The 24,383-nt window shown below is 39.5% G+C and overlaps 2 protein-coding genes across 8 annotated transcripts in view; one reads left to right on the forward strand and one right to left on the reverse strand.

Moving 5' to 3' along the window:
- Positions 1 to 12,900, reverse strand: part of PKP4 (plakophilin 4) — a 245,292-nt gene extending 232,392 nt beyond the window's left edge. For all 7 annotated transcript variants that reach the window (XM_039237527.1, XM_039237526.1, XM_039237532.1 and 4 more), the window contains exon 1: positions 12,799 to 12,900. The gene's annotated coding sequence lies outside the window, so the exon portion shown is untranslated. The remainder of the gene's footprint in view (positions 1 to 12,798) is intronic.
- Positions 12,901 to 13,380: 480 nt separating this feature from the next.
- CCDC148 (coiled-coil domain containing 148) overlaps positions 13,381 to 24,383 on the forward strand; it is a 238,125-nt gene continuing 227,122 nt past the window's right edge. The window contains exon 1 of the mRNA XM_039237513.1: positions 13,381 to 13,608. Coding sequence (XP_039093444.1) covers positions 13,584 to 13,608 — 25 coding nt within the window. The 5' untranslated portion in view covers positions 13,381 to 13,583. The remainder of the gene's footprint in view (positions 13,609 to 24,383) is intronic.

The following is a 24,383-nucleotide window of genomic DNA, read 5'->3' on the forward strand; positions in this document are numbered from 1 at the left end:
AAAAAATAACCTAGTTGTCCCTCCACAGATGAATGATTAAAAAATTGTGAGTTATACTAAGCAATTAAAAAGAAGAGATATTTATACAAAACAACCTGAAGGAATCTCTAAAGAATTGTGCTGAGTAAAAACAAAATTCAAAACTCCAAAGTGACACTGTAGTATTCTATTTATATAACATTTTTAAAATGACAAAATTATAGAAATGGAAGACAATTAGTGATTGGTGGAGGTTGAGGAGGGGGTAAGGGTGAAAGAGAAGTGAGGCTGTGGCTCTAAAAGAGCAACACAAGGGATGCCTGTAGTGATAGAATTTGTTATGCATCCTGACTGTATCAGTGTCAATGTCCTGGTTGGGACACTGTATACTATAGTTCTGCAAAATGTTACTCTTGGGGGAAACTAGGTAAAGGATACTCAGGATCTCTGTATTATTTCTTAAAACCACATGTGATGTCAAAATAATTTTACAATTAAAATTTAATTTTTTTTAATTATTATTTATTCAAATGATACCACTATGATTACTTGAGGTTAGGGGAAGGACCACCAAAATGTTTAAGAGTATTTCCAACTACACTATTAAAATCAAACAAAAGTTTGGTGTAACCAGTGGGCTAAAACAAGCTATGAAATTTTCTGTTTTAATATTTTTCATGTTTCTAGAGCTTTATTGTACAAATTACACTATTTTAGTAACATTTTTTTCCTTTGAAAAACTTCATGTGCTTAAAATACATCTACTCCTGACCTCAATTCATCAGCTGAGTATAAAAGTTGTTTTACAAGAGACAAAGACAAGGACACAGAAAGGTTGCTCAATGTCAAACTGCCTGACCAAGCTGGTCTTGGTGCTTGATGTCTGCATGTGAATGGTATGAAAAAGAGCACTATGTAAATTCATTTCACCATAGTTATAATCTAGGCAATTAAAATTAATGAATATGAATCAATCTGTTTAACATCTTTTAATTGATTTTAGTAAAGAATTTGATATAATAAATTATTTATCTAGCAAGTTGTATTACAAAGGTAATTTTTCTATAAGGCAAATGCAGTGATGGCATTGAAATATGCATGATAAACAGTTTTGAGATCTAAAAACAGTTTACAAAAGTAATTTACAAAAGTAATTTATAGGGGTCCCTGGGTGGCTCAGGCGGTTAACCGTCCGACTTTGGCTCAGGTCATGATCTCAAGGTTCGGTGGTTTGAGCCCTGCATCAGGCTCTGTGCTAACAGCTACCTCAGAGCCTGGAGCCTGTTTCAGATTCTGTATCTCCCTCTCTCTCTGACCCTCCCCTGTGCACGCTGTCTCTCTGTCTCTCTCTCTCTCTCTCTCTCTCTCTCAGAAATAAAACATTTTTTTTAAAAAAGTAATTTACAAAAGGAACAAGGGCTGTAGACACGTGTTCATTCAAGAGTAGTTGGTGAAGGTTATGCTAAAATTGTAATTTAAACCTCATTCATTCATGCGAGAAGACATTTGCAAAGGATATATCTGATAAGGGGTTAATATTCAAAATATATAAATAATGTCTAAACTCAACACTAATAAACCCCAATCTGATTTAGAAAATGGTCAGAGGATCTGAATAGATTTTTTCCAAAGAAAATATCCAGATGGCCAACAGCCACAAGAAAAGATGCTCAACATCACTCATCAGGGAAATCAAAACCACAATGAACTATCACCTTATATCAGTTAGAATGGCTAACATCAAAATGACAAGAAATGACAAGTGTTGGCAAGGATTTGGAGACAAAGGAACTATGGTGGGAATGCAAAGTGGTACAACTACTATGGAAAACAGTATGGAGGTTCCTCAAAAAATGAAAAATAGAAATGTCACATAATCCAAAAGTCCCACTACTACATATTTACCCAAAGAAAATGTAAACATTAATTCAAGAACACATATGGGCCCTTATGTTTATTGCAGCATTACTTACAATTGCCAAGATATGGAAGCAACCCAAGTGTCTATCAATAGATTAATGGATAAAACAGATGTGGTATATGTATGTATGTATGTATGTACACACACACACACTGGAATATTATATTACATGGTCATAAAAAAGGAAGAGATCTTGCCATTTGCAACAACACATGGATGGATCTAGGGTATTATGCGAAGTGAAATAAGTGAGACTGAGAAAGACAAACATCATGATTTCACTCATATATGGAATCTAAAAAAAAAATGAATAAGCAAAGAGCTGAATCAGACCTAAAAATACAGAGAACAAACTAATGGTTCCCAGAAGGAAGGGGAGATGGGCAAAATGAGTGAAGGGGAGCGGGAGATACAGGCCTCCAGTTATGGAATGAATAAGTCATGGGAATAAAACGGACAGCATAAGGAATAAGGTCAGTGATACTATAATAGCTTAGCATGGCGACAGATAATAGCTACACTTGGGGTGAGCATAGCATAACATATAGAGACGTTGAATCACTATGTTGTACATCTGAAACTAATGTAACATTATCATTTATACTCAAATAAAAATATTTTTAAAAAACCTATTTATTCATACAATATCTAGAAAGACTAGAGATCAAGAATAAGTCACACAAAAGACAAAATCCCTGCCATTGAGTAGCTCAGAAGAGAACAATGGGAAACAATATACTCCCGTTATCTTTTAGGATGCTGAATTTCTGGATTTATGTTGCTTCTTTGGAAAATTGTGCTCAGAGCTCCAACAAATGACCACAAACAATATATTTTTTTAATGTTTTATTTATTTCTAGGCAAGAGAGAGAGACAGCGTGAGCAGGGAAGGGTCAGAGAGAGAGGGAGACACAGACTCCGAAACAGGCTCCAGGCCCTGAGCTGGCAGTCAGCACAGAGCCCGATGTGGGGCCCAAACCCACGAACCGTGAGATCATGACCCAAGCGAAAGTCGGACGCTTAACCAACTAAGCCACCCAGGCACCCCCAAGCAATATTTTTTAAGACTGACACCTGCCAATACAGTGTCTAAAGACTTCAGACTGACATATTTTTCATCTGCTGACAGTCTGAATTAGACATTTCAACAGCTGAGTTGTTTATCACAGGCCTCAAAATAATAGCAGTTCTTATTCAAGTCTAACTGGGCTTTCTGATTCTTTTTTCAGTGCTTTAAAAAACTGACTCTTCTGTTTATTCAGTCATTGACAAATTGACAATAAGTGGAAAATTCCCATCAGTGCATCAGTCTGAGATTTAAGGTAAGATTCAATGAGACTATTTATTTAGCAGATGTCACAAGAGATTTTCAAAACATTCTTCTGTTTATTCATAACAATGGAAGGTGATATTTTCAATAATAGATAATGAGTCTGGACTTATAAAGGTACATAAATTGCATAAAGAATAAAGAAAAGCACAAACCCAACAAACCAAAGTAGTGCTGTATGAAAATGAAAATAGGAACTTAAAATGGCAAGTCTTTGAGGCATAAATTATGGTTTTTCGTAAAGAATTCATTTTCATTGTGATCAATTATTTTATATAGGATATGTGATAAAGTATTCCAATAAATATAACCAAAATAATTAAGTTCATGATTAAAACCTTTTCTGAAATCTCTACCTTACTATTGGTAAGAGAGAACTTTTTCAGATGCACGGTTTTTCCAAAGAAAGCCAACTGACAGTGGTTAATGCAGCAGCTGTCTATCTAGATTCTGGTAATGTATCAAGTAACACATACCTAAAAAGTAGATTTAGCTAAAACCCAGTTAATACAAAGTCATCTTATAGCTCTTTCTTAACACTTACAAAAACATTTATTTATACACCAAAGTTTTCTAGGATATTTTTTCCAGTTCATGTGTATTATCTTTCCCAACTGGATTACAAAATTAATCACAAATTCCTTAAAGATGGAGACTCTCAATATTGAATCCAACATAGACTGTAAAACTCCAGAGAGAAAGTATTATTTGGCCATGAGGCCTACCACAATCTAATACAGAACAGGAGACTAATGAATGTTGCTTGAAAGGAGCTAAAATGAATCATATATCTTTTTAAATAAGAGGTATCCAAAACAGAACACATTACTTCACATATGGTAGGGCTCCAGTAAATATGAAGCACTGTGTTCAGTCCCTTTGCTTGAACCCCTAGTAGTATTCAAGAATAAGAAGTTACTTCTAACTAGATCAGTCCTTCTCCATTCAGTACAGGGTATAGGTGTCAGAATATATGATGCACTTCATTTCAAAGTGGTTATTGCTGGTTTCCATTTTACATGAGTGCTTCTAATTCTTGTGAGGGTATGGAAAATGAAAAGCCTATTCAAGTGTTTACTTTGATCATGACACTGAAAATTTATTTAATACTGTATACATTAGTAGTATAATTGATTCTCCTTTTGAAAATAATGTGCTTATTGAATTAGCAAAGGAAACAGTCGATCTCAATATTTTTAAACTACTGCTTATGAAATAGTTAAGAAGAGGGAGGGAGGCAAACCATAACAGACTCTTAAATACTGAAGACAATCTGAGGGTTGATGGGGGTTGGGGAGAAGGGAAAATAAGTGATGGGCATGGAGGAAGGCACTTGTTGGGATGAGCACTGGGTGTTATATGGAAACCAACTTGACAATAAACTATATTAAAAAAATAAAAAAGTAAACTACTGTTTATGGATGCATACATATGTAAGTTCTATAAGGATTTTTTTCCCCTTTGTAGGGAAGAGCAGAATCTAGAAGCTCTCCTAAACAGAGTATTTAATTGCTTTAGAAAACAAAAACAAAAAAAAGACAAATCCAAAAATATCACCCCGTTGGAATCCACCAGTTTCTGAACACTGTACACTGTCTACATGCAAAGATTAGAGTTAAATCAAAGAGACCTATATTCTCTAATGAGATATGAATTAGTGAATTCCTAGGAACATAAAGTATTCATGGAAAAGCAAGATGTTTTCAGAGGAACAACTCTCAGTTAATGTCTTTGAGGACAAAACAAAATTAAAGCAAATGGTAAATGGGTTTTTCTCATTTTAACAAGTTCAGTCCCCTCAAACCACCATCTAAATCTCCCTTCTGTTTCTATCCAACTTCCGGAAAATTTAGTCTCAATTGGGGGTAAGCATCCAAAGTGCACAGGAAATTGGCTATTAAATGAATCCAAGAGGTTAGCCACTGACTCAGCCAATATGAGGTCAAATGTTTGTCTGGCTACAATGTTTATATTTTTACGAGCTGAGCATTTCAGATATACAACTTCAACTTTCTCCCCTTATCCTAAAAAGTAAATTTTAATAAATTCTTGAGAAGATAGTCCTCGTTTCTCCTGAGGGAAAAATTAAATACAATGAGAATATGTAATTCTAAGAGTGGTGAAATATAAGTACTAGAACTCTAGAGAGCATCTAGTCCAACTCCCTCATTTTACACACAAGAAAACTAGAGCCCAGAGGTAAAGGACTTACTCATAAGACACACACCTATGTAGTAGCACAGCCAGGTCTAGAGTAAGAGACCCTTTAGATATCTTAAACCACTGTCTGTCTGTTGGTTTATTACATCAAGTATCTTCCAAACTACTGTTAATTTAAAGTGCTCAATTCTGGACAGAAAAGTCAGCTTGGAAAGTGATTTAAGGGGTGCCTAGGTGGCTCAGTTGGTTGAGCATCCAACTCTTGATTTTGGCTCAGGTCATGATCCCAGGGTTGTGGGATCAAGCCCCACACTGGGCTCTGCACAGAGCACAAAGCCCGCTTAAGATTCTGTCTGCCTCTGCCCCTCTCCCCAACTTGTGTGCTCTCTCTATATATACATATATATTTTTTAAAGTTAATTTACATGCTGTATTTTAGTCCATAATGCATTAATGATTAACACTAACACTTTCTGAATGAAAGCATTCCATTTGCAGCAATGTGGATGGAACTGGAAGGTATTATGCTGAGTAAAATAAGTCAGAGAAGGAGGGAGGCAAGCTACAAGAGACTCTTAAATACAGAGAACTGAGGGTTGATGGGCGGGCAGTGGAGAGGGGAAAATGGGTGATGGGAATTGAGGAGGGCACTTGCTAGAATGAGCACTGGGTGTTATATGTAAGCCAATTTGACAGTAAATTATAAATTATATTTAAAAAATTAACAATTTCTTCATGTAATGACTAGGAAAGACATTGTATGCAATGGTTACTAATTAGAATTACAGATGCAATAGTTACATACATAATTAAAAGATATTTGTTTTACATTTTGCAAGCATGTCCACTCTGGCCCCTGCAATATAATACTATCAGTCTTTCGCTTTTAAACGTAAGTTTATTAAGGAATATTCAACCAAACCTCCTCTAGGTGTTGGTTACTGGTTGGTTACATGCCTCTACACATTGCCTAAAGAAGTTATAATTTCCCTGTTTTATTTTTTTATATTTTTAATGTTTGTTTATTTTTGAGGGAGAGAAAGTGTGAGTGGGGGAGGGTCAGAAAGAGAGGGAGACACAGAATCTGAAGCAGGCTCTAGGCTCTGAGCTGTCAGCACAGAGCCTGACAAGAAGCTCGAAGATCATGACCTGAACCAAAGTCGAATGTTTAACTGACTGAGCCACCCAAGCACCCCAAGAAGTTATAATTTCCCTATTTTAAAAAGGCCCCTCTTTGATTTATTTTGCTGGATTCTTTTCCTTATGGACAATCTCTTACAAACTATCAAACTCATAATTTCTCTTTAGTAGTTTATCTTCTTGAAATATTTCATTTAGATTCATAATCATGTTGACTAAGGTAAAAGAAAGCAAGTTAATAATTTCCCCAATATATACTAGATACTACAGAAAGTATCATTAAGAACCACAATGTAAGAATAAGGACTTAAATGTATTAAGAGCAGGCCCTGAGCTTTAAGGGCTTTACATGTATTTACTATTTATTCCTCACAACCATGTGAGGTAGATACTTATATCATTCTGTTTTACAAATGAGTAAAATGAGATCCATAGAATTTATATCATTTACCACATCACACACCCAGCAAAGAGACAGAACTGAACTATGACAGTCTGGCTGCTAAGCAGACACCTCACTGCCTTACTGATACTTCTTATGGATTCACTCCATGTCAGGGTAAAATCCCAAGGACTTTTTCTACCTAAACTGTCATGGTTAATCCTGGATGCGGGGTGGGGTAGAGGTAGACAACCAAGACCTTGAAACATCATATGCTTTAATCCCTCCCTCTCCCTTCCCAAAAATGATCCTATCAAAAAAGAAAAACAAAACAAACAATCTAAGATGCCCGTGAAGGAGATTCAAAAGTCCTAAAAGAGAACTCCAACTTCTTTGTTGCTATGATTTGGGGTAGAAAAAAGATAACTGATTACATAAACTAATGCTTAAGAAACTTTTTTTTTCCTTAAAAAAAAAAAAAGACATAAGACATAGAGGGCTTTGGAAATCTTGAGCGAAAATGTATCTTAGATCAATGCAATCCAAACACTGCATTATTACTTAATGTTTATTTATTTTTGAGAGAAAGAGACCGCGAGAGAGAGCACACTGGCAGGGCAGGGGCAGAGAGAATCCCAAGCAAGTTCTGTACTGTCAGCACAAAGCCCAATGCAGGGTTTGAACCCATGGACTGTGAGACCATGACCTGAGCTGAAATAAGAGACACTTAACTGACTGAGCCATCCGGGCCCCCTCCCAACCCTGCATTTTTATTTCTACTTATTTTTAATGTTTTTATTTATTTTAGAGAGAGAGAGAGAGAGAAACGAGTGGGGGAGGGGAAGAGACAGAGTCTGAAGGGGGGTGGGGACTTGAACTCATGAATCCTGAGACCATGAAGTCCGCAGAGATCCTAATTTCTGAAATAGGGTGCTTTTCACCTCCCTCCTCATGTCTGCAATTTGAGAGAGGTTACAACGGACCAGAATTTTGGACACTACGTACCCAGTGTTTTAAAAGTGCATTTGTAAGTGAATTGTGGTACCTATGAAAAGTTGTATGTCAAGTTCCAGGCCAGGCCTCCAAAGCCCTACAGAGTACTCTGATAACCCCTCTTCAATGACACATTTTACCTTTCATATACAATGCCATTTTGATGACAAAACCCACAGCCACTCTAAATTCAACTTGAAACACTAAGCATCAGCTTCTATATTAAATAGCCCCTGAAAAGGGGCTTTCTCTGCCTCTCTAAGCAGACAGATGCATTGGGTGGTGGTGTTTGATGTTGGGGGAAGAGAGGCAGAGGAGGAGATCCATATTAAGAACAGGATAAACTTCTTTGAATATTTACAACTCACTAAATTTATACTTAACACAGACATTAATGATAGAAGTCACACATGCCTTGGCAGTTGAAGAGGGTTATTGGTTCACTTGCTCCCTCCCTTCCCACCCTTCATTTGTTGAGTTCTGGACTTAAGGAGGGCTGTGTGATATAGTATCTGCCTACAGGGACTGGCATCTACCCAATCAGCCAGCATTATTCAGTTCATGAAAAGTGTTTCACAATGACATGACTGAAAATAATTCAGACACTTCCATATTTTAATTTATATATTTTATATATTAAAAATTTACAATCCAATCTCTAATGACATTTTATCATCTGCAGTGAATCATTATGTATTAGTCACAATAAACTATAATATCAAGACTATGAATAATAAAATGATCAGCAATGTAGCTAACATTTATTAGTAAACCAAATAAAAGTAAATCTAAATTATAAAAAGAAAAATCTTAGCCCGATGACAAATAGAATGCCTGCAGTATTCTAAGTTTAATTGAAGAGCACCATCAAGTAATATCCCCAATTAGTTATGGTAACATAGCCCCCAAGGGTGAAGATAATTCCACTGAATTATTAAAGTGATAATGTGAACATTTCAATGTTGTACTTCTCAACTGAAACCAGCAAGCACATGAATTGTTGCTCTTTGTCACTTAGCCCCTCACCTACTTAACCTAAAAGAAGCCTCTTATTTCTTACAGCTGGGCATCAAATTGACCTACTGATTCAGATCACCACTTATTGGCAATTTATGAAGCCTCACATCCAGGTATCTTAAACTTTTACTTCTTCTCTCTCTGCAGCTCTTTGTAGTTACAGTTTGGGCATGAAATAGTTATCTAATTTTTTAAACATAATCAGTCCACTGGTATTCTGTATCAGATTTTCCTTTCCTCTTCAGTGCAGGAAAGGCACTACAAAACCATTTAAGACAGCGAAGAAGTAATTATCTCCCAGTATACTAAAGGCGTGAAGGCAGCTTTCCAAAGTGACATACAGTTCCATGAATGTTTATGCCCCAGAATAACCCTAGAATAACCTCTACTTTATCTTCCATTTAATAATGGAGGTATGACTTCATTATTATGATTCTATTTTAGAATTAAGCAAATTAGAGACTTACCCCTTGACTGAAACAGGGAAACAAAACAACAACAAAAAACCCCACCATTAGATTATAGAGCATTCTCAAAATACCTTAATATTTCAAAGCACTCAAGTGAGAGACTGGACTTCCCAAATGACTGGTGATGTGACAATTCTCTATTTAAATCAACCCTTGGCCAGCAAGGAAATAATTCAATTTTAAAATTGGCAATAACTGGATTTTTTAATTAAGTGCATTTAAAAGTTTTAAATTTACTTTCTTAATTTGTATGGAAAATAAAAAATTGTAATTCTGACTTAATATGGACTTAATTCAAATATTCAAGGTCATACAATTGCTAAAGTCTTTATTAAACTGAGTTAGGGAGTAGTTTCTTTACGTCAAATTATATCAGAGCCACTCAAAGAATTTGCTGGTTTATTCAGCCTGTAAATGCAACAGCAACATTTTTTTCCTGGATGAATGCCAGCTGCTCCTACTTTCTGCTTACCTTCTCTTATGCTTCCCATCACTATCCTGCTCCCCTATCTCCCTTCCAAAGCAGTATAGCTAAGAATTAAGATAAGTGGACACTTAGTTCCACAATTTAGAATCTTTAGTATAACATCTAATATGTGAAATGCAGGATCTTCTCCTTACATAATAGTGGGGGTTGGTAAAGGTAAAGAATATCATCAAAACTGCTTATGTTGTTTTTGATTGTTAATGATTACTGGTTTTAAAACTACTTCTCTTCATATTTCTAACTCAAATCATACCTTTACTTGAAGCAGGCAAAACTATTTGCAGAACCAATCACATATATACATTATCTATATACTTGAATGAATTATTTCAATTTCTAAGGCAGCAAAGAAACTGAATGTGCTTTTACTTTCTATCTTCACATGAAGTCAAATAAGCATGTGTTAAACTCTGCTGTAATATGATATTGTTACATAACAAATTTCCTGTTGGCATCTATAAACACCTTCCAATATCCTACAGTGTTACCAACTCCAATTTAGAATTAAATCTATAATTTAACAAGTCTACAGAGTAGGGACATACCTGAAAAACAATGTAGCAGGCAAAACACACAACGGTTCCCAGTGCAAAGTTTTTTCATTTATTTTTCCTTTCTGTTGAGTCCTTAACTAAAACGTAATCATCTTATACTTTTCAGTGCACTTGATTCACACAAAGTCCGTGTTGGAAGACAGCTAGACAATCAACTTGTTATTTTCCTGAATCTGATACAAAAATATCTAAGTGTGAAGAGGCTTGTAGTAAACTCAACCTCCAAGGCAAACTGTGTCAAATAAAGGCATACATAGTATGCTTTTCAACATCCAGAAACCTTATTTTGGACATCAGTTGTTCTCATTTTAATGTTGTCACTTCCATAACTGTTTCTCAGGCACCAGGAAAGAAGATACTTCCATTGCAACATTGCAATATACTGCATTCAAAAAGAGAAGGTGTCTTCTACTTTCCCTTTTAAAATATAATAATCTAAGCCCCATTCTAGAAACACACCTTCTGTCGAAAATGTGCTTTTCTGCATTAAAGAAAATAAAATTTGATCAAAAAAATATATTAATCATTATTGATTTTATACATAATCACCATTAGGTAAAAGTTGGAGGGCTGCATTTATTTTTTCAGTCAAACTCAGTAACAAAAAGAACTGAAACCTCAACTAATAAATTACATCTTGAACATGATTGTATATATATACATGATTGTGTTGTCCCCTGTTACTGCCAATGGTAACTGACACGCCCCGAATTTAACTGTACCAGACAGTTCTATCTGTCCCATCGCTGACCAAACACTGCTTCTCTGTTTCTATTCATTATGTATTATAAGAGGTCTAAACACAACCCAGCATGACGAGAAAAAATCGCAATTCTTATGACAGCAAACTGATGCATTCAAGTTCTCTCTTGCGGTACATCCCTATCCATGAGCATTAACAGACATTTTTGATAGTGCTAAAATACGTTGGCTGCAAGCTCATTACTCTCAGAACCTTGAGCACCTTTCCTGCAGGTTTTCAGAAGACCCTCGTAATAACCAGGCACTATTCAAATCTTCCAAACCAAACTTGCCAAGAACCTTGTGCAATGATCAATAACCTTGGCTACACCGCCATCCACCCCAAATTCACGGTCCTGGAGACCAATGCAGCAAACGCCCAGGCTAAATGCTAGCTGAAGCCCAACAGAACTGCCGCGCTTCCCCTCTGCCGCCCTCTCTGCCGCATGGAGGGAGGCAAGGGAAAGAGAGGAGTGGAGCTAGGCTCACCAGCTCCGAAGATGCTCCGGTGACCTCTGGCTGAGCGGCGAACGCTGGGCCAGGAAGGCACTAGTGCAGCCGCGGCGGGCCAAGTGGACTATGCCCCTGGTGCATTCCTCGCATTCCTGCACAATCTGTCGCCAGCCGAGGAGCCCGCGGCGTGCCCCCCCCCCCCCCCCCGGATACATACACACACCTGCCTATTGCTGCGCCCCGAGCGGCCACGGTCGCCGCGGCGCCTGCACTGCCCGCGCTCTCAGTTTGTCGCACTCAGCCAACGCGCAGCCAAATCCCGGCCCCGCCGCTCATCCCCTCGTTTCCCGGATAGGGGGAAAAGAAGAGAGGAGCAGGCAGCTCCAGCGGTGGGCAGGGACTCCAGAACCGCCGGGGGCTGGGGCTGGGGGGGTACAGCAGCTCTGCTTTAACTCCTGGCAGGGCGAGGGGGAAGCGGCGGCGCAGGAGGGCAGTCGAGGAAGCTCTACGCTGAGAAACCAGGAGGGGTGGAGCGTGAAGATACGCCGCGAAGAGCGAGGGGCGCACTGGACAGGGGAGGGGTGGGCAGGACCCGCAAGAGCGCGGGACTCCCGGGGCAAACGCAAGACGGTGCAGGCAACAGGGGCGTGGGAGGAAGGAGAGTGGGCCAGGACCCAGGATCTGGGGCTGGAGGGACAGACAGACCGCCCCGAGGGCTGGGAAGGCGGGCGCCCCAGGGTGTTGGGGGCGCGGGGCGGCGTGCCAGGCGGGCAAGAGCGGGTGAGCCTCGAGGCAGACGTCCTGGAGGGCTCGGCGTGGCGCTCAAGTTCGGGGCTGGGGGCCCTGGATCCGAAAAAGCCAACGTGGGGAGGGTCGTGTGCAGCGTGCAGGGGAGATCGGGGGAGAGTAATAGCCGGGAAAAGCAAATGGAGGGTGAAACTTGTGCGCCTGCCGGGGGGAGGGGAGCAGGCAGGCGAGTGCGGGCAGGAACACGAGGCGGGGCAGGAAAGCTGAGGCGGCCGCGAGGCGGTGGGGACGGAGTAACGGGAGGGAGGCGCCCGTCCCCCACGCGTCCCTCACAGGCAGGTCCCGGCTCCGGAGCGAGGGGACTAGGGCCGGGGGTCTCGGGGGCAGGAAGTCTTCGCGCCCTCTCGCGAGCCCGCACACTTACTTTCCAGGTTAGGCAGCGCCCGTCGTCGCTCGGGGGATCAGGGACATCTGCACCGAGGGGTCGTCACTGCGGCACCCGAAAAAATTAAAAAAGTGCCGCGGCCAAGCGGCTGCCCGCCCCTCCCTCCCCCACCCGCCCCCTCCCCCGAAGCGGCTCTCCCACCACCCCCGGCGGCGGCGGTGGCCAACTTGCCCCTCTACCCAGTGCCCATGGTGCCGCCTCCGCGGCCGGCGTCGACACGGACTCAGCCCCGGAGCCCCCTCTACTGCCCAGAGGCCGCCGCCGCCGCCCGCCCAGCCGCCAGCCCGCCTGCCCAGCCAGCCCCGGGCTCCCGGGAACGTCAGCACGCCGCCGTCTCCGGACCTGCTCCTCGCCAACCCCATTGGTCGGAAGCAGAAGGCTGGCCCTCCCTATTGGCGCAGCCCTCATATTGAACGGGCCAATGCGAACTGCGGTTTCAGGTCGCCATAGAGACCGATGCTGTTAAGAGCGAGAGGGCCTGAAGAAGGTGGGGAGTGAGGCTGAAGGTTTCTCAGCCTTGGGGAGCGGGAGGGGGTGTAGGGAGGAGATACTGGGGGATTCCTGAGTGCTGGCTCTTGACACCTGAGGCAGCTTGCGCTTTGGCTTCCTGTCAGCTCCATCTGTGCATGTTAGGGTTTGTCCCTCATCTCACCTCAAACGCAGGCACAGCTGAGCCCTCATACGAATCAACGAGAACCTAGGAGTGGGCATTTCACTTTTCCTGCGTCTGGGAGCCCCTGAGGCTTTGCCCTTTGACCTTTGACATGTGTGCAGCTTCTGCTACTCCAGGTGAGTTTGCACCGTATTCCTTAATTCGCTGCTTCTCCCTGACATCACTGATCCACCTGAATTCTACTTGTTTTGCTGAACCACTGCCCTTTCCCTGGGGGAGGATCTTGCTTCAAAATTTGGGTCTAAAAACCTAAAGCCCAACCTAAAGGAGACTCAAAGATTTCCTTTGAATGATATTTTGGTAAGGAACAGGCTGACCTATCTTATGTTGGATGTCATCGAGTCGTCACTTAAATATGTTCCCTGCTTTTCCAAACAAGCCTCTAATCCCTCCATTGAAGGATATTTGTTAAAGACCCACCTGTGTGTACATTCTACACTGTGAGCTTGGCAGGTGCATGCTTTTCCCCCTAAGAGTTCGCCTAGTGGGGAAAGACAGGTGATAAAGCCAGTTCTTCCTGTGTTCTGATGATCTTAGAAGTAAAGGAAATAGATTGCAGTTGATTGGAGTTTTCTGGGTATTTTCCAGTTTACCTCTAAATTTCATGAAGAAATGAACTGGGTCATGGAATCAGTACACAGAAAAATCTTGAGCTTTAATAACAAGTTGTATGCTTTCATTTACTCACTTTGTGCTAGCTTGTCAATACCGATTGTTTTTTGTAAATAACTTTCATAATTAAATACTGGTTATTCAAGTGGGTCTTCATGAAAATATTAGGCTTTTAAGCACGATACTGCTCTATCATGTAGCCACTGATATTCTTATGTTCCTTCTTTTGGTGATTTTGCCATGTTAGTAAGACATAGAAGAAAATGTTTTGTTACCGCCGCTTAAGTTGGAGAGACCATATTTTGTGAAAAAGCGGTTAGGATTTTGGAAATTACAAATATTTGTTGAGAGAAAGAGATTAATGTGTGTGCAAGGTACATTTGTCTAACTATTGTCCTGAATTTTAAGTTTTATAATATGCCTTGCTATTAGTTTTTATCTTAGTATAGTTGAAAATTTCCAAAATAGTTAAGACTTGTTAATATGATATCTTGATTGGAAAAACACCTCTTACAATTTGTACTAAAATTTAAATTTGGTTGATAATCTTAGGTAGGGTTGAATTGTGGAACAAAACAGTGGAACATGTAAGTGTTCCCCCCAAATATTTCCAGAATTGGGAAGGAATCAGTAGGGACCATAGAGTCTTGTCATCATGGAAGTTTGCTCATCATGTCTTTAATTTCTTAAAAAAAAAATTTAATGTTTTTTTTATTTCTGAGAGACCGAGACAGACAGCATGTACAGGGGAAGGGAGGGTCAGAGAGAGAGGGAGAAACAGAATGTGAAACAGGCTCCAGGCTCTGAGCTAGCTGTCAGCACAGAGCCCAATGTGGGACTCGAACCCACAAACCGTGAGATCATGACCTGAGCTGAGGTCAGATGCCTAACCAACTGAGCCACCCAGGCACCCCATGTCTTTCATTTCTGGTGTGTGTGTGTGTGTGTGTGTGTGTGTGTGTGTGTAGAATGAAAAAAGTAAAATACAAATTTTTATAAGACTAATTTTTATTTAAAAAATGATTAATGTCTGTTTATTTTTGAGACAGAGAGCAGAGCATGAGTGGGTGTGGGACAATCAGAGAGGGAGACACAGAATCCAAAGCAGGCACCAGGATTCGAGCTGTCAGCACAGAGCTGGTCACAGGGATTGAACTCACAAACCTGGAGACAATGACCTGAGTGAAGTCAGACACTTAACCAACTGAGCCACCCAGGTGCCCCAGATATAAGACTCAATTTTTAATTAAAAAAACTTAATGTTTATTTATTTTCGAGAGACAAAGAGAGACAGAGCATGAGCAGGGGACAGGCAGAGAGAGAGGGAGACACAGAATCTGAAGCAGGCTCCAGGCTCTGAGCTGTCAGCACAGACCCTGATAAGGGGCTTGAGTTCACAAACCGTGAAATCATAACCTGAGTGGAAGTCGGACGCTTAACCGACAGAGCCACCCAGGTGCGCCCAGGTGTACATTTTTAATGTACATTTTAATGTACATTTTAATGTACCAATGACATGGTTTTAAAAAAATTTAATAACAGTGAATGAAAAGAACATGGGAAGAATAACATTGATATTTATTTTTTTCTTGCCTTAGGTAGTCTAGAAAGAAGTAAATAAGAATTACTTTTTTTTACTCCAATTTTCTTTTCGTATTTTTCTCAGATCACAAGTGTAATGAGCATTTTGATATTATTTATTCCATATTTGTAATGATTAAAATGTTACTAAAATGTATCAGGAATAAAGTCCCCTAAAATGTTGTCATTCAACTTTATCATTATTATTAATTATTTATATTTTTGTAATTCTTCTACTCAGTTGAAAGTACTACCAAGCATTGCTGCATAAGTTTAAGAAATCACTGTGTTCTGCTAAGAGTTCTATACTCTCCAGACTTGGCTGGGTCTTCACTGATTCTTTCCTTATCAGGAGGGTGATCATGCAGGGTACTTCTCTCAAACCTCTCCTATTTCTGCTTTCCTCAAGCCTCCACTGTACTTTGTCTTCTTCCAGTTCTGTAAGTGATCTTGCCTCATATTTGGCTGAGACATCCATCATGGAGTTCCTCTATTTAACATTCCTAACCCCCAGTCTCAGTTTTTACACTTGATCACTTACTTCAGTCCTGCAGAGAAGGGGTATCACTCATCTGTACTAAACTCCTGCTCTATTTCTGCTTCTGGACATGGACTACTTTCCCTCTCCAGGATTTTCCTCCATTGATTATAAATTTCTCTCTTACATCATATGTTATGTTCTCTCCTCCAAATTTCTTTCCCTACACTTTCCACTTATCTGACCCTTTGTGAAACCACCTTCCCTACAACCTACCACCTTCTTCTCACCTTCTTTTCACCAAAAAAAACCCAAAAAAACAAAAACAAAAAAAAACCAGAAGGAAATTTCTTAAGCCTTTTATTTTTTAACCTCCAAAGTCCTGGTTCTTGAATACAACTGAGAAGATTCTGAAGATTGTGTGTTTTCTCAAAATCTTAACTCATTTTGCCAGTAACTTTCTCTCCTACAAAAGGGCCTCTTACTTGCTAATTAGAATGCCTTACATCCAGATTTTTAGTGAAGGGTGGAAACCATTGTCTTCCACTCTGAGGTTCTATATAAATGCAAATGAACAACTTGAGAAGTGGAAGCATTTAACCTGCTAGCCACACCACCTAGGTGGGTCTAACTTCTGTGGAGTAGAGGTGGGGAGCTGGGCCTCTGCTCTAGCTGATGGTTGGGACCTAAGGCAAAGTTCCAAAGACTGAAAAGTTTTGGTGAGCACCACCTTCAAGAACAACGTAAACAGAAATCAAAGGGAATTTTTCAGTTACCATCTCAGAAAGAAGTCAACCAGAACTTTTCATGATTATGAAAACTTTGTACCTTTCTGATGTCTATTTTCATATTAGTTCACCATGATTAATATTCCCAAAAAATAATACCAAAGACAGCAAGGAAAGGGGGAGAGCAGAAACACTGTCTCCTTGTTCTTGGATGCCTACGGAGAAGGTGGGGGCAGTAAATATAAGAATTTCAAAAAAACCCACTAATTGATAGTTGCTTTTTTTGTTTGTTTGTTTTTATTTTTTTATTATTTATTTATTTATTTATTTTACAAATAGTTTATTGTCAAGTTGGTTTCCATATAACACCCAGTGCTCATCCCCACAAGTGCCCCTCTCCGTGCCCATCCTCCCCTCCCCCCCACATCCATCAGTCCTCAGTCTTTGTCAGCATTCAAGAGTCTCTCATGGTTTGCCTCTCCCCATTCCCCTACCATTTTCCCCCTTCTTCTCCCCCTTGTTCCTCCGTTAAGTTCCTCCTAATCCTCCTATACGTGCAAACATATGATATTTGTCCTTCTCTGCCTGACTTATTTCGCTCAGCATAACACCCTCAAGGTCCATCCATGTTGCTACACATGGCCAGATTTCATTGTTTCTCATTGCCATGTAGTATTCCATGGTATAGATAAACCACACCTTCTTGATCCATTCGTCTGTTGATGGACACTTAGGCTCTTTCCATGTTTTGGCTATTGTTGAGAGTGCTGCTATGAACATTGGGGTACATGTGCTCCTATGCCTCAGCATTTCTATATCCCTTGGGTAAATTCCTAGCAGTGCTATTACTGGGTCATAGGGGAGTTCTACTGTTACTTTTTTGAGGAACCTCCACACTGTTTTCCAGAGGGGTGTTTGTTTTTAAAGGAATGTTAAAACAGAGGCAGGTGGCAAATGAGGGAAAGAGAGCAGTGGAATAAACTGGTCCTGAGAATGGCTGCTAAAACTTAATAACAGTTCTGCTCAGGATTGACTGTTTGCCACCTTCAGACCATTCTCTGAATATGCAAATCCTCCCCTGCCCTAGAGGCCCAACCTAATATCCCTAAAGCCTTTTCTGAAAGTTTCCTGATCTTACCCACCTCTGTCTGGAGAGGGTGATTTCTGTCTTAGTATTTTATTGTGGCACTTAATACACTCTGCCCCATGGTGTAGTTATTTGTGTGTGTGAGCCTTCTCTCCTAGAAGATAGGAGTCATGACTGTATCCTCCATAGTGCCTTAGACTCCTAATGTGTCTCCCACAGTAAGAAAAGCCACCATTCATTAATCTGTTTTTAGTCCTTGGAAGAATTTGACTTCTAACAATGAAAACATAGGATCAGTATTGTTGGGAGAAAAAGATGGGGCAATGTAGAAAAGTGAAGACCATGGATGGCAGAGCGGCACAGAGATTTCTGCCATGTAGCCACCCAAGAGAGAAAAACCTTAGATCTTATCTCTTTAAGGACCTAACTCTATCCCTCCATGAGGTTGGGAGGAGGGGTGGGCAGTGTGAGAAGGACTTGCTGTACATGCTTTGGCATGAAGTTATCATATTCAGAGCTAAGACCATAAAATTCTGTGTATTGGGAAAAACAGTTGAAACAGCTTTGCCAAGCAGATTAAATAAGGGTTACCTACATTTTTTTCATCCAAAGCATCCAGATTGCTCTGGTTTGTTGTTGTTGTCTGAACATAGTGGAATCATGAGATTTAACAACTTTATAAAATCAGAAAGGGATCAATCATCTGGTAAATGGAACAGACATGTTTCCAAGTACCTCTATCCGTAGCCCCATGACCTATGCAGCCCTAAAAGCCTCATGACCTAGCACCTGGCCATGGTATCAACCCGGTGGAGATCTGATTCAAATGCAACCAGTTCCTTACAGAACACTGACCATATCGTAATAGTGCCAATCAGATTCTTCTCCTGGAAATTTGGAAATAAGAGAACACGTACAGACAGGGAGAACTACTGCCTTGGTCCTTATGTTTTCTGGGATCCTATTCTCCCCACGACATTAGAATACACTTCATTTTTAAAAAAAAATTTTTTTGGGGGGGGGCCTGGGTGGCTTTATTTATTTTTGAGAGACAGAGCACAAGTGGGGGAGGGGCAGAGAGAGTGAGGAAGACACAGAAACCAAAGCAGGCTCCAGGCTCCAAGCTGTCTGCACAGAGCATGACTGGGGACTCAAACCCACGAACAGTGAGATCATGACCTGACCCAAAGTCAGATGCCCAACCGACTGAGCCACCCAGGTGCCCCTACACTTCATTTTTCAGTGCTCCATGAGCTTTTTGTTTCTTAGAGTCACTCCTATCACATTCTTTTTCTGGTTTGCCTTTAGTGAGTCTCTGCTTCTTACAATAAAAAGGTTTTGTGACAATATTATGCAAATATTTGACAACTAAACAATATATATTATGACCATCTTGTTAACTATGAAGAATAATGAAGTATAAGGAATGAATGATCTGTCTAGTTCCAAATATTTCCTAAGTTGGGTAAAAGATCTTTTCTTTAGTATGATGTCTATTCCTCCCCACTCCCTGAGCTCAAAGCTTATATTCCTCTTAGTTCTCCTCTTAGTTCTCCTCCTGTGAAACTGGGAGCAAGAGAAGAACTTCAAGAATATGAGCAATATGATTGTGTTTCCAAGGTAGAATCATTTACCATGCCACAGGAAGGGGAAGAAAATAATAGAATTTATATATATTTTATACATGTAGAGTAATTTTTTAAAAAACCAGGCTAAAACATAAAAATAAGATAGAAAAATTTACCAGAGATATCAGTGACCCCACAGCTTAGGAGAAACAGATTCTGAAGTCTAATTTCCAACAAATAATTTTTAAAAAATCTGTTGGGAGGAAAACCAAACTTGAGCCAATATTGCTATTATACTTTAGCTAAAGTATCCAATTTGCAACAAAAATATTTGAGACATGCAAGTAAAGAAAAAGAAGAAGACACAGGAAAGCATAATCCAAATTCAGAAAATTGTAGCCAACATTCATGCTGTGTAGTTCCACTTGCTGGATTTAATAGATAACTAATCCAAAAACAGCTACTATAAATACATTTAAAAACTTAAAGGAAAAATGACTCAACAAATAGGGAATCTCAATAAAGAAGTAGAAACTATAAAAAAGGAATGGAGGGTCATCTGTGTGGCTTAGTTGGTTAAGCATCTGACTTTGGCTCAGGTCATGATCTCACAGCTCCGCTCATGAGTTCAAGCCCTCCATTGGGCTCTGTGCTGACAGCTCGGAGCCTAGAACCTGCTTCAGATTTTGTGTCTCCTTCTCTCTCTGCCCCTCCCCTGCTCATGCTGTCTGTCTGTCTGTCTCTATCTCTCAAAAATAGACATTAAGAAACGAATAAACGTTAAAAATTAGTAATAAGAAAATTAAAAAAAGGAATGGAAACTACCCAGTCTGAGGAATAGAAAGAAAAAAAGTTTGAAGAAAAATGAATTTTGCCTCAGAAACTTATGAGACAGCTAGGAGTACAAGAAAGAAAGGATGGCGAACCCTGGAGGACTTGTCAATTAAGTGTCTGACTCTTTATCTTGGTTCAGGTCATGGGATTCAGTCCTGCATCAGTCTCTGCACTCTGCACAGCGCAGAGCCTGTTCGGTATTTTCTCTCTCCCTTTCTCTCTGACTCTCTCCTGCTTGCTTGCACATGCACACACTCTCTCTGTTTCTCTCCAAATGAATAAAGAAAGGCATGATAGAAGGGTATATAAAAATATTTGAAGAAGCAACAACCTAAAGCTTCCCAAATTTTGAAAAAACTTAATCTACAGATCCACAAAACTCAGTAAATTCTGAATAGAATAATCATAAGAAGAATCAAAACTAGATATATCATCATCAGCTTGCTGATAGACAAAGAAAAGAAAATTTGGAAGCATGATGTACAAGAAAACCCACAGTAACATTAACAGCTGACACCTCATCAGAAACAAAAGAAGCCGGAAAACAATGGAAGAACAGATTCAAAGTGCTGAAAGAAAAACCTATCTATCAAGAATTATAGATCAAGCAAAAAAGGGTCTGTCAAAAATTTAGGTGACAGTCCTCATAAATGGATCTTTGTTGGAAGTATACTAATCCCTAATGGAATCCCATATAGCTGCCAGCTTTGAGCGAAGCTGAAAGCAAAAGAAGGCTGTCAGACAGGTGCAGGCAATCGGCAAGTCAACAATTCCCATTTGTAAAGTAGCTCTTGACTCAGTGCCAACCCTAGGATGTCATATGATCACCATAGCAGAATGTTGTATAAGGTACTAGATTTGAAGTTATTTTCCTTACGTTTTGTGGAAATACGACTTCATTATTTTCTTAACTCCAGAGCTATCTGCATCATAAAGATGGCAATAAGCTGCTCAGAACAATAGGGGAGAGAACATAAATCACACACAAGAGCTCTCCTTGTATCCTGTCCTCCTACCACGGCACCTGGCCCTTCCCATCCGCGTGCCCCCGTTTCCTTACATACCAGGTCAGCTAACTCTCATCACAGGGTTTCCATACAGTTGTTTACAACGTCTGTGCATCTCTGGTCTGTGCCTCTCTGGGGACAAATCAACAGCATCTGCTAGTACATTATGTTGTCAGGAACCACAAGTCAAGAACTGCCATATTTTTAAAAATAAAAAAATGATGAAAATACATAAAGGCAACTGACAAGATCAACACCCATTCAAGATAAAAATGTCCAACAAACTAGCAATAGAAGGACACTTCCTTGATGTGCTAGAGTGCATCTATGAAAAACCTGCAGCTATCATCACATTTGTGGTAAAAGACTGAATGATTTCTCCTAAGATTGAGAATAAAATGATATCTACTCATATATTTTTCCATTCAACACTGTTCTGGAGATTTTAGCCCTTGTAATAAGGAAAGAAAATAAAGTCATAAATTGGAAAGGGAAATTTAAAGCTATCTTTATTTACAAATGATGTGAACCTATACATAGAAAATTCTGAAAATATATACAACAAAAGTAATACTAGAAGTAGGAAATGAATTGAACAAGGTCACAAGATACAAGATAAGTACATAAAATTAGTTGTATTTTTATAAACTAGGAGTTAGCAATTTGAAAATAACTTGAGAAGACAATTCCATTCATAATAACATGAAAAAGAACATAATACTTAGGGACACATTTTTAGAAAGTATAAGAACTCTGACTTATAGATTCAATGTGATCCCCATCAAAATCCGAGCAAATACTTTACTTAGAAATTGATAAGCCAGTCTTAAAAGTACATACATAGGAACAAAGATACCAAAAACAGCAACAGAGTAGGAAGAAATATATCCAATTTCAAAATTTATTATAAAGTTATAATAGAATATAATATTGGCATAATGATGGCCATGTAGATCAATAAAATAGAATTGAAGGTACAGAAGTAAGTCTTTACATTTATGGTCAATTGGTGTCCAGCAAAGATGCCAAAGTAGTTCAATGGGGCCTGGGGTGTCTCTTCAAGAACTGCTGCTGGGATGGGGCACCTGGACGGCTCAGTCAGTTCAGTGTTTGTCTCTTGACTTAGGCTCAGGTCATGATCTCACAGTTCATGAGTTCAAGCCCTGCATCAAACTCTGCACTGACAGTGCAGAGCCTGCTTGGGATTCTCTTTCTTCCCCCCTCCTCTCTCTGCCCCTCCACTGCTCATGCTCTCTCTTTCTCTCTCAAAATAAATAAATAAACTTAAAAAAATGCTACTGGGATAACTGGACATCCATATGCAAAATAATGAACTTATATTCTTAGGCCATACAGAAAGATCAACTCAATATATATCATAGCCCTAAGAACCAAAATTGTAAGACTTCTGTAAGAACTATTAATTATGTAAGAACTAAAATGATAAAACTTCTGAAAGAAACATAGTACAAGGTTTTTGTGACTTTGCTTTAGGCAAAGATTACTTGGATATAACATCATGATCCCTAAGAGAAGAAATTGATAAATTGAACTTAATGAAATAAAAGTTTTTTAAATAAAATTTTTGTCCTTCCAAACATATCAGTAAGAAAATGAAAAGTTACACCATAAACTGGGAAATAATACTTTTTTTGTTTTTTTAGTAATCTCTCTACCCAATGTAGGGTTCAAACTCTCAACCCCAAGAACAAGAGTTACATGCCTTTTGACTGAGCCAGCAAAGCACCCTGGGAAAAAATATTTTCTAATCATCATCTGTTAAAGGACTTATATCTAGGATTTATATAGAACTTCTAAACATCAAAACTAAGAAGGCAAGCAACTCAATTTAAAAATATGCAAGATATTTGGATAGACATTTCACCAGTTATACAAATCATGTCATGAAAAGATGCTCAACATGATTAATCATAAAGAAAATGGACATTAAAACTATGATACAAAAAATAAAAGTAAATAAAAAAACCACGATACAGCTATACAACTACTAGAATGGGTATAAGGCAAAAGATTAATAATATGACAAAGATGTAGAAAACTGGAACTATCATAAATTATGGATTGGTATACCCACTCTGGAAAACCATTCGACAGTTTCTTTAAAATATAAATATAAAATGGGGCGCCTGGGTGGCTCAGTCAGTTAAGTGTCCGACTTCGGCTCAGGTCATGATCTCATGGTTTGTGGGTTCGAGCCCCACGTCGGGCTCTGTGCTGACTGCCAGCTCAGAGCCTGGAGCTTGCTTCAGATTCTGTATCTCCCTCTCTCTCTAACCCTCCCCTGCTCACGTGCGCGCTCTCTCTCTCTCTCTCTGAAATAAAACATTAAAAAAATTAAAAAATGTATAAATATAAACTTACCATATGACTCAGCAATTCTACTTCTAGATTTCTACTCAAGAAGTAAGACACGTGTCCACACAAAGATGTTTACATCAGGGGCGCCTGGGTGGCTTAGTCGGTTAAGCGTCCGACTTCGCTTAGGTCATGATCTCGCGGTTCGTGGGTTCGAGCCCCGCGTCAGGCTCTGTGCTGACTGCCAGCTCAGAGCTTGGAGCCTATTTTCAGAGTCTGTCTCCCTCTCTCTCTGACCCTCCCCTGCTCACGCTGTCTCTCTCTCTCCTAGAAATAAATAAAAATATAAAAAAAGAAGATGTTTATATCAATAATATCAGTATTTGTCATAATAGGAAAACACTGGAAATAATCAAACTGTCAGTCAACTAATGACTAAATAAAATGTGGCACAATAGAATACTATTCAACAATAAAAAAGACTGTGAATATATGCTACAACATGGATGAACCTGTAGTATACTATGCCAAGAAGAAAAAAGCCACAAAAGGCCATATATTATATGATACCATTTGTATGACACTTCCAAGAAAGAAAAAATATAGAGACAAGCAAATCAGTGATTACCTTGGGCTTGGATGGGAAGATTGAATAAATGCGAGTGGCTATTATGTGACTT

This window comes from Hyaena hyaena, unplaced genomic scaffold (genome assembly GCF_003009895.1).
Source record: "Hyaena hyaena isolate Hyena2069 unplaced genomic scaffold, ASM300989v1 scaffold_126, whole genome shotgun sequence".
In the NCBI taxonomy this organism is placed as follows: domain Eukaryota; kingdom Metazoa; phylum Chordata; class Mammalia; order Carnivora; family Hyaenidae; genus Hyaena; species Hyaena hyaena.